At 38.9% G+C, this 14,492-nt stretch overlaps 1 protein-coding gene across 1 annotated transcript; it reads right to left on the bottom strand.

The window, feature by feature from the left end:
* Positions 1-2,350: 2,350 nt before the first annotated feature.
* On the bottom strand, positions 2,351-13,186 carry cdt1 (chromatin licensing and DNA replication factor 1). Its single transcript, XM_074675071.1, has 10 exons — positions 12,599-13,186; positions 12,284-12,427; positions 10,471-10,742; positions 10,158-10,352; positions 9,703-9,848; positions 9,431-9,531; positions 9,067-9,255; positions 5,899-6,057; positions 3,826-4,027; positions 2,351-3,719 (listed from the first exon to the last, which is right to left on the bottom strand). Exons 1-10 carry the CDS (start codon positions 13,049-13,051, stop codon positions 3,556-3,558), a joined length of 2,025 nt encoding a protein of 674 aa, XP_074531172.1. The 5' UTR covers positions 13,052-13,186; the 3' UTR covers positions 2,351-3,555.
* Positions 13,187-14,492: the final 1,306 nt, after the last annotated feature.

Here is a 14,492-nt window from a genome sequence, read left to right as displayed (position 1 = left end):
TACTTAAATAAAAGTACAAACACGTGAAGTTAAAGGCACATACACATGATTAAACCTTCTTTAAATTATGATTGACCCAAAGTTCTTAACTTTAAACATGAAGGCAAGTCTTCCACCTCAGGCTACCCAGTGTTAGCAAATTACCTTCAAAGCTCCAGAGAAATAAAGACACTTACATTTTAAAGCCTTTATACAGTTTGCTACATGGTGTTGTACCTGGAAGATTCTCTGTATATCATAGACAGACACTTTAGGCAACTCCAGCAAACACCTCATTTATTTTAACTGCCATCATAACACTGTCTGCTGTCACTCTCTAATGTTTCTCTCGGTAACTGGAAATGCCCAAACAACCTCGCCAATGCGGAAGTGATCTGTGCATGGAGCCTATTGTGGAAAACAATATGTCAGGGTCAAACTTCAAATCTTTAGGTTGACATATGATTAACACCACCACTCAGGAACTCAGACTGGACCACAGACTTGATCTTTTTGCTTGCAAGGGAAGAGCAGCTGTGGAGATCTTTACTCTGTCAGATTCTCTTCAGTTTGCTTACTCTCTGCCCCCTGGTGTCAAGGTGGACAGATGCCAGCTTATTGGATACCAACTTCAGCCTCGTTTGAATCCCTGCAAATGAGTAATTTTACGTCAATGCTGTGTAAAATTAATAAGGTGTGAACTTTGAGTACACAGTCTAAAACATAATACTTAAATGCATGACAATGTAAAGCAGGCTTCGTTGTACATACGGGGATACCAGCATCTCCTTAGTGTTGTTTTTTAAAAAAATCTTATCTCACCTTCAGCGACGTACAGAAAAGTATCTGAAGTACTGGTAAAACAAATCATTTCACAGTCAGGCTTCATTTGTCCATTTTAAGGGGTGGGGTGGGATGGGTGTAGTTTGAAAAAACTCGTCTGCAAGGAAACCACTGCAGTGATTCAGCAGCGTGGATGTGACAAACTATAATACAGCAGAGTTTTAAACATTTAACTTACACAGCCCTCATTTATACCTTGATTAATTAATCTGTGATGTCTGACTGTTAGAAGCCACAATATCATTAATTGTTTCTGTTCATGGTCAGAAACGTGGAAAGTTGTCTTTTAAAGATGTGTTTGAGCTCTGAAAGAAGCTGCAGACTCCAGCCTGAACCTGACACAGTCTGAGGAGGGAGTTGAGCTGAAGTGTGTCCATTGTGCACAATTACGCATGGGTAGACCGGAGTTTTATGATTATACGGACCACGAGACGAGCACATAGGTTGTGATCTTATGTAACTGAACATCTTTTGTGAATAAATAGTCACTTTTTTCACACACAGTTCAAGTTTATATGAAAATATCGTGGGGAGTGAAATAATCATCTTCACAGTGAATCCTGTGATTAAAACAGCTTCCTTAAAAAAATCAAGGCTAAAAGTTTGATCCAGCATCTTCTGGATGTTCTCTGCAGAGACTTCATCATGGACATGGGATGTATTAAAAACTGTTAACAGTATCTCTATTTTTCCTTTTTTTTTTTTTTAAGTAGACCGATAGAGGAAACACATTTTTTATGGGGAGAAATCAGCTGACAGCTCGCGCTGCTCTTTCATAGCACTATAGTTTATAAATTGGCGAGAAGTGAAATGTTTGAAACATTCTTGGTGTCATATCTAATTCAAGGATCTAAATATTAATCTAAGAACATCAGTTTTTACACACAACCTTTTTTTAATAATAACAATAATAATAATAATAATTACATTATTATTATTATTATGACTATAGTATTACTTTTTTATAACTTTATTAACACTATAATTATCATTATGTCCATATAATTATTAGGTGACCTAGTGACAAGCTGTGTGACCACCAGCAACAATTGTTGCCAGTCACAAAAATCCTACTTTCCTCAAAACAAAGTACAAAATGGAAAAAATAAATACATAACGTGATTCAGAGGGACTCAACTGATAAAACTAAAAGCCTTACAACTCTGAAAAAAAATGGGTATAAAAATAAAGAATAAAACTGGGGCTTTTTTAAGCTAAAGTCCTGGGTTGATAGCTTACCTCTATCAAATTTGACCTACAGTGAATTGAATTTTATGCCTGTAGTTATAGGAGTAACAGGAAACATCTAGCTATTCTAACATTAATACTAGATTATGAAAAATGATTACCTTGTTTTTTATACTAATACGACATTGGAATAAGAAGCCTCCTCTATTTTTTGACAAAAAAGGGTCACTGAATTTACAGTGGAGCAAGAAGTATATTTTTCTTAAGTACAAGAAGACATTTTTTAACATTGGGACATAACTTATGCAGAACCATGTTTTATTACTTTGACACACTCAGTCGTTAAAAGTAAGAAAGTAAACTGGTGCTAGATTTATTAGCTAATATGCAATGTAATAATTGTGTTGTCAAATGGTTCAGTTTAAAGCTGTTTCATGTCACAAGGTGCTCTTACACCAGAGCCCAAAATAAAAGTCCAGTCATGACAGACACTGCACGCTGATGCTCACTGCCATAGTGAAAGCCTCTGACAGAGCAAACCTCACAAGGCAGATCAAATTTCTGACTGTAGACTACACTGAAATATCACACAGACACAAAACCACACTTGTGTTCAAGGATTTAGCAGTCTGCTTCATGTTTTCATCTGAGTGACAAAAAATAGGACTATTTTGAAATTGATGAAAATTTGTTGTAGTGATGGAGAACTCTAATCCCTGGTACACCAGAACAATACATCACGTAATACACATCCACATACAAACAAAACCTTTAACCCCATCAGTAGAATGAATGTATGGTACGTTTAAATAAATGTAATAAATGTATTGTAAATGCGATGTATTTTGCATACAGTAAGTGGAAGCTGTGCATCCTGCCCCTCAGTCTGCAGCTACAGCTCGACATTTACTGCTATTTCATCCGTTTTGGAGTTTAAGCATTTATAGGCCTTAGTTGTCACTATTTGGTTGAGAGCTATAACATTTTATACCACATCTGATGTTCTTCTGAAATTAAATGCTTAGATCTGATTTGAATTCGCATTTCCCCGAGCTTCCACTTTTGCACAGCAGCCCCCTTTCCCCCACATGTGAAATACTGCCTCAGATATCTTAGCATTAGTTTCAGTTAAGTAATCTAACACACTCGCCTTTGTTAGCTTGTTCAAGTTTAATTAAACTGTCAGAAAACTGTCACAAATCAAACAAATGCTTGTAACTCTCCTTCAGTGACAAACCATAAACAAACCAAAAACAAAACCACCATCAGTTCTGCATTGTAGAAAAAAACACTTCTCAGAACCCTGAAGGCAGAACCACAACACTTCCTAATAACTATAATATGAAGTCAAACACTGAGTTGCAGCCTTCTTCAACCTCCTGAGGGAGGCAGGAATCCTGAGCTGTGGCAACTCTCTCCTACTGTGACTGCTCAAGCCTGTGAGTTTTCATTCATAATAACAGTGTCTCTTTAAAAACGCCCAATGAAATAAAAAGCAGTTTTATCCAGCAGCTGATAGCCCTCAGCGTGGCATCACTCAGTCCATCAGAGTCTCTCTTCTTCCCTTAGCCTGCTGCTCAGTTTTTCCAAAACCATGTTGAGCTCCATTGTCTTGTTCAGCTTCAGATAGAAGTCTTTCCTGATTGGATGGATTGCCAGCCAATCAGCAGCGACCTCGGCCAGAAGCTTGATATGTTTCTCCATCTCTCCTGTTTATCAAAGAGAACACCACAGTTCTGTTAACATCAAGCACAGATAACAGCACAGAGCAGAGACTGTCAAAGGCTTCCATGAACCAGTTTATGTAAAACCAACCTGCACCCAGAGCTGATCTGTAGCTGGCCACCATCCGGTTACACGCCACCTCCATGATCAGAGCTGGCTTTTTTTCTGATACAAACACGTTTCGGAGGATCCTTGCCAGCTCAGGGAGCCGTGACATCATCAGCAGGCGCTCCTCCTGGGCGGAGTTTCTGGTCATGGCTGCCTGTAACTTCTGGGCTTCCTTTGCTCTTATCTAAAACAAACAGGATCAGAAACATCATTTTAAGGCAGGCACAGATTTGTATCACCTTTGATTTGATTGATTGATTGATCTGATTTATTTCGGTCAATTTAACAGTGGAAAATAAATACTGAAAGTAGAAAAATACAAAGGCAAAAAACAAACAGAAAATGATCAAGCCGTCAAAAAAAAAAAAAAAAAAAACAGAGACTGACCGAAAAGGTGTAGGCTGAAGCAGAGCTTATAACGCCTACCCTTATCTCAAAAAGTAAAAAAGAATGAAAAAAGAAAAAGATAAATCAATCATTATATATATAAATACATATTCATATGTACATACACATATACATACTCTCTCGCTCGTTCAAAAATAGGAGCAATATGATATCTTCAGTATAATTATCTAAATAGCGTTTTGGACTACATCCATGTATACGTACACACATCCGAGTATTTATATGAAAATATATGAACTTAAGCATAAATATGTAAATGTACAAAATATTATATACAGGCATATAAAGAAATATGTATATAAATACATACAATTACATACATACATAAATACATATGAAACAATAATAATTATAATAATAATTAGAACAGTAATTGTATTGATATGTAAGTATAGTATTCATAGTGCAAGTCTAACATGTTTATATAAAAGATGCACACATTGCTATACGTATTTATATATATATATATATATATATATATATATATATATATATATATATATGTGTATATATATATATATATATATATATATATATATATATATATATATATATATATATATATATATATATATATATATATATATATATATATACATATACATATGCATATATATATATATATACATATATACACACACATACATACATACATAAATATATATATATACACACATACACATAAATATACATACATATACACACATACACATACATATGTAGTCATATATACACTTTCATGTTATCAGATATATACTCTCCATATCAGACAGTTAATATGAGATAAATAAGATTTAAAGGCACTTAGATATTCAGAATAATAGGCATATACGCTTGACATGAGCGATGCAAGTTTTCTACAACACATTGAAGTGTTATTCATATGACATATGAATAATGGAATATTTTTGTAATTATGGAAAATTACTATTGTATTGATTATATAAATAGGTTACATTTTTTTATATATAAGTTTAGTGAGCATAGTTCAATTCTTAGGTATTAATATAGATAGGTGCACACATTTCAGTAAAAATGAACATTCACGCGATATATAGATAGACATGTAGGCATATATGTATATAAAAAAAATAATTAAATGTATTACTGTATACTTGTATCTTTTTATATACACTCACTGTGGGCTAAACCGTATTATTACATATGCACGCTTCAATTTTAATTTATATCGAGGTACTGCATCATCAAGGTATTTTTATAAAGTTTTTTTACACTGGCTAATGTTATAGAAGTTTTTATCTTTGCAGCAGAACTATTCCACAATTTCACCCCTTTGACAGATGGGCAGTGACTCTTGCTAGTTGTGCGGATCCTGGGTAACTCGAAAAAATTGTTCCCCTTAGAGTATAGCAGCTGTCCCTCATTTTAAACAGCCTCTGGACATTATATGGTAGTTCCCTATTTCTAACTTTATACATCATTTGAATTAACATATAATCTACTAAGTTATCAAATTTAAGAATGTTATGTTTTATAAATAGTGAGTTAGTGTGCTCTAGATAGGGTTTTTTGCTTATGATACGGATAGCCTTTTTTTGTAATAGAAAGATGGGGTTTGTATTTAACACCTTTAACACCTAGAACCCCAGACCACATCTGTCCATTCCTCCAGGCTGCTGGACTTACCCTCTCCAGCAGAGACTGGGAAACTCCTTTTAGGGCTGTTGAGAGCTGGGGTGCAGGGGCAGCTTGTGTCGGAGTGGCTGCTGGGCTCTTGGGTGAAGTTGTGTCTTTTCTCTCTTCAGTTTTATCCTTCAGAGCCAGTGAAACCAGAGCCTTCTCCATCTGTAGGAGGATAGTACAGGTTACCTCAGAGACGTTTAACACACTGTGAACCAAAACACCAAGTCTGATGAACTACGTCAAACTCTTGGACCTCATTACAACAGGAACAAGACAAAAGGAAGTTGATTAATTGTGAGGGCATCCCTCACAACTTTCATGAACTTGAATCTGCTGTTAATTGGTTATACTTAAAGGGGCTGTGAAGAGTTTGAAAATGATCTTAAGCTTAGGCTTTCCTTTTGCTAGTAATGGGCTATTTTAAATCGCTACTTCTCAGCTTCCAGGTCGGGTCAAGCAGGACCGTATTGATTTATGGCACATCTAGGTCTCTATGAAGACACCACGCCGGCTGACAGTTTAATTTTAGTAGTGAGAAGAAATAAAACACAGATACCTGTGTTTCTCTGCAAAAAATGATTTCAGTGATTAATTTTGTAGTGATGGTGGACACATGGGCCTAACTGTCCAACAGAAGAGCAGAAGAAAGATAAACAGGAGAGTGATACAGCCCAAGTAAAAGGCTAACACAGGAGCAAAACTGTGATAATGTCAATTCCAGCCCACATGCAGCAGTATATTGCAGTGGTCTGTTTAAACTTGAGAGCCTATTAAGGCCACAGTGTGTGGTTTGTTGACTGTGAATGTGTGATCTACTATTTGCATTTGAATATCTATCCTAAATGGTCCCCTTAACTTGTGTACTTGTAATAGTACATTCTAAAAACAGCTCTGCATAAGATTTATTTGTATTTAAAATGTGTTTTAATTATTGCCAAAGTGACCACACTTTCTTTTCTGGCTCAAGAATTGCCATCTTATTTTATTTTCATGTTTAAAGTTAATATAGCTATTAAAATAAATGTACAAATAGGCATTGATCTTAATTGATCTGATTCTTACCCATTTTCACTAAAATGTGGAAGACTGCATTACGGATGAATGATCAAACTCAATACTTAACAATACAATATTTAATGTTTTGTGGTTGAAACCCAGAGTGGATAATTTATTTATCAGGACCTGAGCCAACCAATCGCAGGTGCGGCAAAGACCCTCTTGAAACCCTTAGGATTACTATTCTTTATTTCCTTCAGTGTCTAACCCCAAATTGCATGCCTTGAATGTGTAAACCGAAACATGTCCCGAATTCAGTCACAGCAAAAAATTTATGAATCCAGTATTTGCACTAAAATATATGCTCCATAGCGCCCCTCAGGCTACTTAAAGCTGCAGCCCTGAAGGTTTTTGGCCAGAACTATCATGCCTAAACCAGCAAAAAACTCTTAAAATCATCCTGAAATCTGAACTGGAAGTTTGCTAACAAAAACCTAAATAGTTCTTGTGTAAAATGTTGGATCAGGACCAAAATGCACACTCATGTTAAGTGTCACAGCCTGAATACATCTATATGCTTCTTTTCTGATTAAAATACAGCACCCCTTTCTGTCAACAGGAAGTCATGTCCTTTACCCTGTGATTTAAAACCCCTTCCTTTTTTGACATTCCCTTTTTAATCGTGCTCAGAAATCTCTCTCGAGCCCTTATAAAGCATCTATTGTGCTGTGTTTCCACCAAGCAGTTTGGGTCGGTTCAGCACGGTTTGGGACGGTTTGGTACAGTTAAGCCTGATCCCGTTTGCGTTTCCACAGCAAACTGTGCCCTCTTGTGGTGGGCGGCGTGTAAGCCGGATGCCGGAACCCGCAGCTATTAAACAATAGCGCGACGCCATAGCAGCTCACCCCGCCAATAAATCCAACAAAGAAGAAAATCGCCACACAGTAAACAAAGAGCACAGATGGAAGACATGCAGCATTTCACTCTCTCTGTGATTGACATGTGGCTCTCTGTTACAAAGTGCAATCAAGCTTTGTTTCAGAGATATCTGTGTGCTGCCAGGAGAAATGCAGCCGCTGTTGATTGATTTTTGACCAATCAACGGTCTGCAGTGTGTTGCTCCACCTTCCGAGAGCGGATCGGTGCAGTCTGGCACCCATACGAAAGGGTCCCAAAAAAGTAGGTCGGCCCGCCTCGGTTTTTAGGAATCTGTCCCGGGATGAGTCAGTGGAAACGCCACAAAAAGCGCGCGGTACCGAGACGAACCGAACCGGTCTGCTTGGTGGAAAGACGGCTTTGGAGACAGTTTGGAGTCATATTCAATACTAGGGATGGGAATCTCGACTAATTTCCTAGCCGACTAGTCTCAAATTTTATTTATGACTTGTTGACTAGTCTATAAGCAAGAAAACTTGCAATTTAATACACATATTAAGTTAAAAGTTTCAAATGCAAATGTGTATTTAGGAGCTATTTCAGCCCAAACATTCAGGAAAAACTGTTAATTTAAATTTTATTGATGTAACAACTGACTGAATAAACTTGAACAAATTAAAGAGAAATCCATTTCTGATGCGTTTGCCAATGCAATGTATGGCATTTATTATGAATTCTGTTTCAGAATGAAACCTGGATGCAACAACATGACAATTCCAAACATACAACATAGTAGCCTAGAATGGAATTTCCCTGAAAACCCTGGCACTTAAAGTGATACTCCGGGATGGAACAAGTTTGGTCCTATCACAAGGTTTAGGGAATAAATTACCCCTACAGCAGTGTTTTTGTGCAGCAGAAGCCCAGGGCGCTTGCACCAAACACCCCCTCCCTGCTCCTCTGCCGGTTTCCTCTGCACTCAGACGGGGCCAATTTTTACTTGACCAAAAACACAAATAAACGGACTCCCACCGAAAAAATCTGATATCAGTCTGCATTCACGCTTTATTCAGAGAATTTTCAGCGCGGTACCACACAAAAACACAGCTAAGCAAGGCTCTAGTTCTCATCGTGTCGTAAAACGGCACTACCTCCGCTGCAGAGCCACAGCTGGCTATGAGGCGCTCGCCGCTTAGTGTATCAGGAGACGGCCCGATTATCACTGCTTGCAGCTTAAATTTGTATTATTATTATTATATTCATACTTCATATTCTCTGAAGGGAGGCTCACTGTCTTACCTTGGGTGTGATGAGGGAACGAGCTTTGTTCAGCACCTCCTGAGCTGTGCTCAGTTTGTCAGTGTGGGGGGGCTGGGGCAGGGGGCTGGGCTGAACAGCAGGTACAGTGTCTACGTTAAAGCGCGGGTGCCAGCGGGTGAGTTTGTCATCAGGAACAGACATCTGAAGGACTAAAGATGAGAGGAAGACCTGCAGATCACACAGAGAGGGTGTTTGAGTAGCACTGAGTTTAAGAACTTCTGTCAGCATGCACAGCTTACACACACTGCTTTAAGGTAACTTCCAGTTCTTCCAGTCACTTCCCAAGCTTAAGCTGTTACACAGTGGGTCAATCACATGGATTCTTCTGAGTGCAGCAGCTCACCTTATGATGCTCTTTGACCATAGAGACTAGGTTCTGGTGAAAGATGTGTCGTCTGTCGAGGAGATGAGAAGCTGATAGGACAGGGTGGGCACCTTTCTTTTCTATGATTGGTGAGACACAAGTGGACAAACCATCAGAACTGAAGAACAGATCAGCGAGTCAACAAACAGCTCACAAGCATCCCTGGTTTGAAGACATCCTGTGAGTTAAAGGGTAAAACCTCTGAATGAGACTCTCTCAGGTAGTCAGAAAGGAAGTTGATGTGTGTTTACCTGAAGGAAGGGCAGGCTCCACAGTGAGTTGGTAGCTACACGTCTTAATGCTGCTGTTGAAGGTCGGTATGTTCTTCTCTTGTCTGAAAGTAAAAGCTTCAGGGAATATGGTCTTTATTTGACCCACATGAGTCTCCTCAAACCGTCTGTAAGGATGATTGAAGAAAGAAACGGTTATCATCATCACCTTCAGGAGAAAGATGAAGGTGAAGTGTTTCAGTGCCCATTAAGGAGAAGGGTGGATTTGGAGCTCTAACAGGTTTTTGAGCACTGATGGGAAGACTTCTGACCAAGCAGTTTTGAACCTCTAACATTTACAATGACAGGTTTTTTTAGCCCCCCATCCCAAGCCCAGCATAAGAGAGCTAGAAAACAAGACTGAGTGAGCTGAAAAACAAACATTCTCCTTATTGAAACCTTAAAAGAAGCACCAAACAATCCGTCTGTCCACTTACTTGTGCATCATGTCCTGAACTCCCTGTTTGATTTTGGCGAAGGTGGCTGTCTCACAGCGGTTGTACAGCATAGCAACCACTGTGTCCATGCTCCTGAACATCTCCTCCAGAACTCTATAGGTGTAGGGTAAGGACAAGCTTGGGGGAGCTGCCTGGGCGAGTGTGTGGTACTTCTGGTATGCTGCTTGCTCGTCACTGAGGATCAAGACAGAAAAATCCAACATCAGTGGGAGGAAGTAGAATCTAAAGTTATTAGACACTTTTAAAAAGTTTAAATTGGAAATTTTTTTAATATCTTAGAGGATTTTCTCACTAGCCCCGTGTCTCCGGCTGCTTGCTCTCTTCTGTCTTCCTCCTCAGAGCTTTAGCTGCAAGCTCACTCGCCTGTGTCACAGCAAACTTTAGGGCCTGAGCTTCGGCAGGTCGGAGCCTGGTGGGCTGAGAAGCTGGAGAATTGGTGCTATTGGCTGCTGAGGGAGAGGGGGTGGGGGGCCCATCTGAAGCAGCACTGGCCACTGCAGCATCCCGTTTCTTGATTCTCTGAAGGCGGGTCTTCAGCGTTGCTATATCTTCTTTGTCCAGCCCCTAGAACAGACATACTTTGTAAATATAATGTTTGGTGCAGTAAACTTGCTAGCTTTGGTGATCATCCTATCCTGGTTCAACAACCGTACCTGCTATAAATGCACTCACCTGATAAACACAGTTTGTGTTCCCAGTTAACAAACACTGCATTTGAAATCCCCCTTACTGTTTGAAAGCCCAGTGACAGCACTTTTTTTAAAACCAGAAACTCTCAGTCACTGAGTCGTCCTCTTCAGATTAAAATGTGTGATTCAACTAATGATGCTTCATCATTGGGCAATTATTAACTTTTGAGTGACTCAAAACAGCAGCTTGCTTGAGTTTTCCTTTAGTACATTCTTATCCTTAGTAACAGGTAAACACTGCTCTGCTCTAAAGTAGGGCTGAACGATGTATCATGTCAGTATCGTCATCACTATATGCCGAATATTCATATCACTAAATGATGTAATATGAAGAGAAAAAAAGATCTGTCTGGAACCAAAAAACATTTGAGCCTTTCATTTGAGTGTGTCTATGCCCAGTCGCATCTATTTATATATTCAACCAAATTACATGCAACCACTCACACATGTTAGGCACCTTCTCCTGTGCTCTGTCATCTCACCTGCTGTTGTCACTATCGAGCAGAGTGACGTGCAGCGTGAGTGGTCAAGCAACTGAGAGTGAGGGAGAGGTGAATGTTTGGGAATGGGATTTTGACAATCTGTTTGCTTTCAGTGAAAATGAATTTAAAGTGTGATATTTTACACTTTCAGGGTTAAAGGCAGCATCTTCCAGATCTCATTTTATTGTCTATTTCATGTCACTCCCTCACACTCCTCATGATTTCATGAGCTGCCATAAAAATTGAAACATAGCCGTAGTTTTAATTTCCAAGAAATCCCTTGCTAAAAGTTTGCTTTGCTTCCTGCAGATATCACCCTTTTTCTTTTTCCAAATTGGACCATCTTCACAAAATGCACTGGGCCTGTTCTTGAAATGTCTCTGAACATACTTTTCATGAATTCACATCTGGCAAAATTCTATTTGAGACCAAAGGGAAAAAGCAGGAGGTGGACAAACTGAGATCAGTGTGTATCTGTTCAGCCTGAATGTGCACGCTCTCACTGTCTCAATAGCTCTCAGGCACAGGCTGAAGAGGTGCAGCATGTTAACAAAATACCCATGTAATATTATTTGTTTGTGGAGGGAAACTTAATTGATGGAACCTCTGTGTAGGAGCGCGCTTACCACTTGCAGGAAATACTATAGATCAATAACACTAATTCACAGATATCAGCATGATTAAGACTCTTGCTCACACAAATAATGGTTAAGAGGGCAGAGGGAGACAGCAGCAATTACGTGAGAGGCTGTTTACATTTCAGGAAGAGTCAGGAATTCAGTTGGACGGAGTGAAACTTTAGAAATATTGAAATACTTATAAATATTGCAACATCATTTTCCCTAATATCGCAAGTGAGAACAAACTTTAAGTTGTGTCACTCCCTGTTTATTTCATCAAGTAGTCTTAACACCACTAAAACACTCCTACTCACCAGTCCCTTGCTCTTCTTGCTGAGGGTCTCAGTCTGCAGAGAGGAGCTGTTGGTTTTGTGGTTGTCAGTGGGACATCCTGATCCAGGGGCTGCTGGAGCTGAGGGCTCCTGGGTCATCTCACAGCTCTGATGCAGGACACCATCCTGGACATTAACCACACAAAACGAACATTGTTATGAGGTAAATAGTGAGGCAGGTTTGGTATCTACACATATAGTTCCATTGCATATTCATAAATCATATTTTTATAGAGACTGACGGATGAAGAAGGGACTTTCCTAACAGCTTTAAAAAGTTATAACACTAAACCTTACCTGTGCTGTGTTCTGGGGTAGAACCAGCTTCTTCCTCGCCGTTTCTTTTTTCTCCTCGGTGCTGGCTCTGGCCTCTCCAACTACCTCCATCTGCCGCCTCTTCTTCGCCGTGCTGTGGGTGGCTGTGGCTGAAAACACTGCGGCTCCGAGATCGAAACCTCCGTCCGCAGAGCTCCGCTTCGGGGTCCTGGGACTGGAGAGGTGAATTTTCCGGGGGTCACTGCTTTCAGGGTCTCCGCCGTTCTGCGCGACGGCTTCGTCAACAACTCGAACAAACTCTTCGTGGATGGAAGATGAACAGACGGAAGAATCTTTGTTTGCCGGCGGTCTTAACTTTGTGGAAATCTCGGATTTACAGAGGTCGATAGAGTGTAAGCGCCTGGATTGCTTGTGTGAAGCGGCGATGACTTTCTTCCTCTGGGAGAAGAAATCCGTGACCCGACCTTGAGACATGCTGCAGCAGTTTGAAGTTAAAAAAAGACCTACTGCGTGGAAAGACAAAAAACAACACGAGCGACCCTCCGATGAGACTATCTATATAAGGAGTCCTCATCAACAATGGATCACCGGAAATGTTCACGTTTCACAGGAAGGGGAAACAAACTTTCGCGCGAATTCCCCACAGCCACGCCTCCGAGCCTCGGGGCGGAACAGGGTGGGACACGTCAGACAGTTGATGAAGGAGGGCGGACGCCTTTATTTTACATCCTTAAAGTGTGTACATTTATTTTTGTATTACTCTGTAGTGATACAATTTGGCAAAAAAAAAAAACGTTATTTCATTGACGATAAATTAGTCACACATTTTGGATTACTATGGAAAATGCATTGTTTGGACTCAAAGAAAATAGTACACACTGTGTATTCCTGATAAATCTTATCATAATATCGGCCAAATTAAATTTCCACAGGATAGTTTTTCCAGACAAAACACCATATTTCAATACTTTTATGAATGAGTTCAAAGAATATATAAATTCCATCAAATACTCTGAAAAAATGTTTGATATCTTCACATCGATCAAGCATGCTTGTTTATTATTATTATTTTTTAATTTATTTTTTGTTCTGTTATTTCATCACTTGTCTGTGCACTTAGTAGTTATACACACTTTGTTTAAAATATAAGATAAAGACAGAACTGGTTTTGTGCTTTAAACAAACTGAAAAAGACACACATAGAGAGAGAGAGAGAGAGAGAGAGAGAGAGAGAGAGAGAGAGAGAGAAAAGAAACAAGATAAATAAGGAGAAACTGAAGGAAATTAAAGATAAAGTCAGATTTGAGGTAATGAACACGTACAGCTGTGAAGTGGTAACTAAAAAAACAATCATAATATGTACATATACACTCACAAGTATACACTCACATTTAAACACATATGTATGTCCAGTACCAATAAAACATAAGTTTATCATGACTATTGCATTTATGATATTTCACAAAATTCCGCTCAAAATGCTTACATTGAAGCCCCCAGATGTCCTCCCACCGTGAAGTGAGGTTACTTCAGTTTAACTTCCTCTATAAACATAATGGATCATGTTGAAGTAGAATATTTACAGTCTTTAAACCTGCACATTTCTGAATTTAACATTTTGAGGGGACAACATAATCCTTCCAGCTGAGTTTTAAAGTCATCCCGAAATAAAGAGATTAAAGTAGAAATGGGAAAGTATCACTTCATGTAATAAATGGTCAAACTTGATAAAATGTGTGATCAAATGCAACTGATGTAACTGAATTCAAATCAACTTGTATTTTACAGAAGTCCAGGGTATATGTTTTGGGTTAAAAATGGAGTATACTCCTTGAAAAATAAAGTTTCAGCATTGAATTATTTCTTCTTTTTAGTGTTCTACCTGTCAGCTGAAACATTTGAGGGCATGATTGAT

Source organism: Halichoeres trimaculatus, unplaced genomic scaffold, assembly GCF_033239565.1.
Source record: "Halichoeres trimaculatus isolate MK-OKI-2021-1 unplaced genomic scaffold, fHalTri1.1 fHalTri1_scaffold_8, whole genome shotgun sequence".
NCBI lineage: Eukaryota > Metazoa > Chordata > Actinopteri > Labriformes > Labridae > Halichoeres > Halichoeres trimaculatus.
This window is presented reverse-complemented; position numbering and strand designations above follow the sequence as displayed.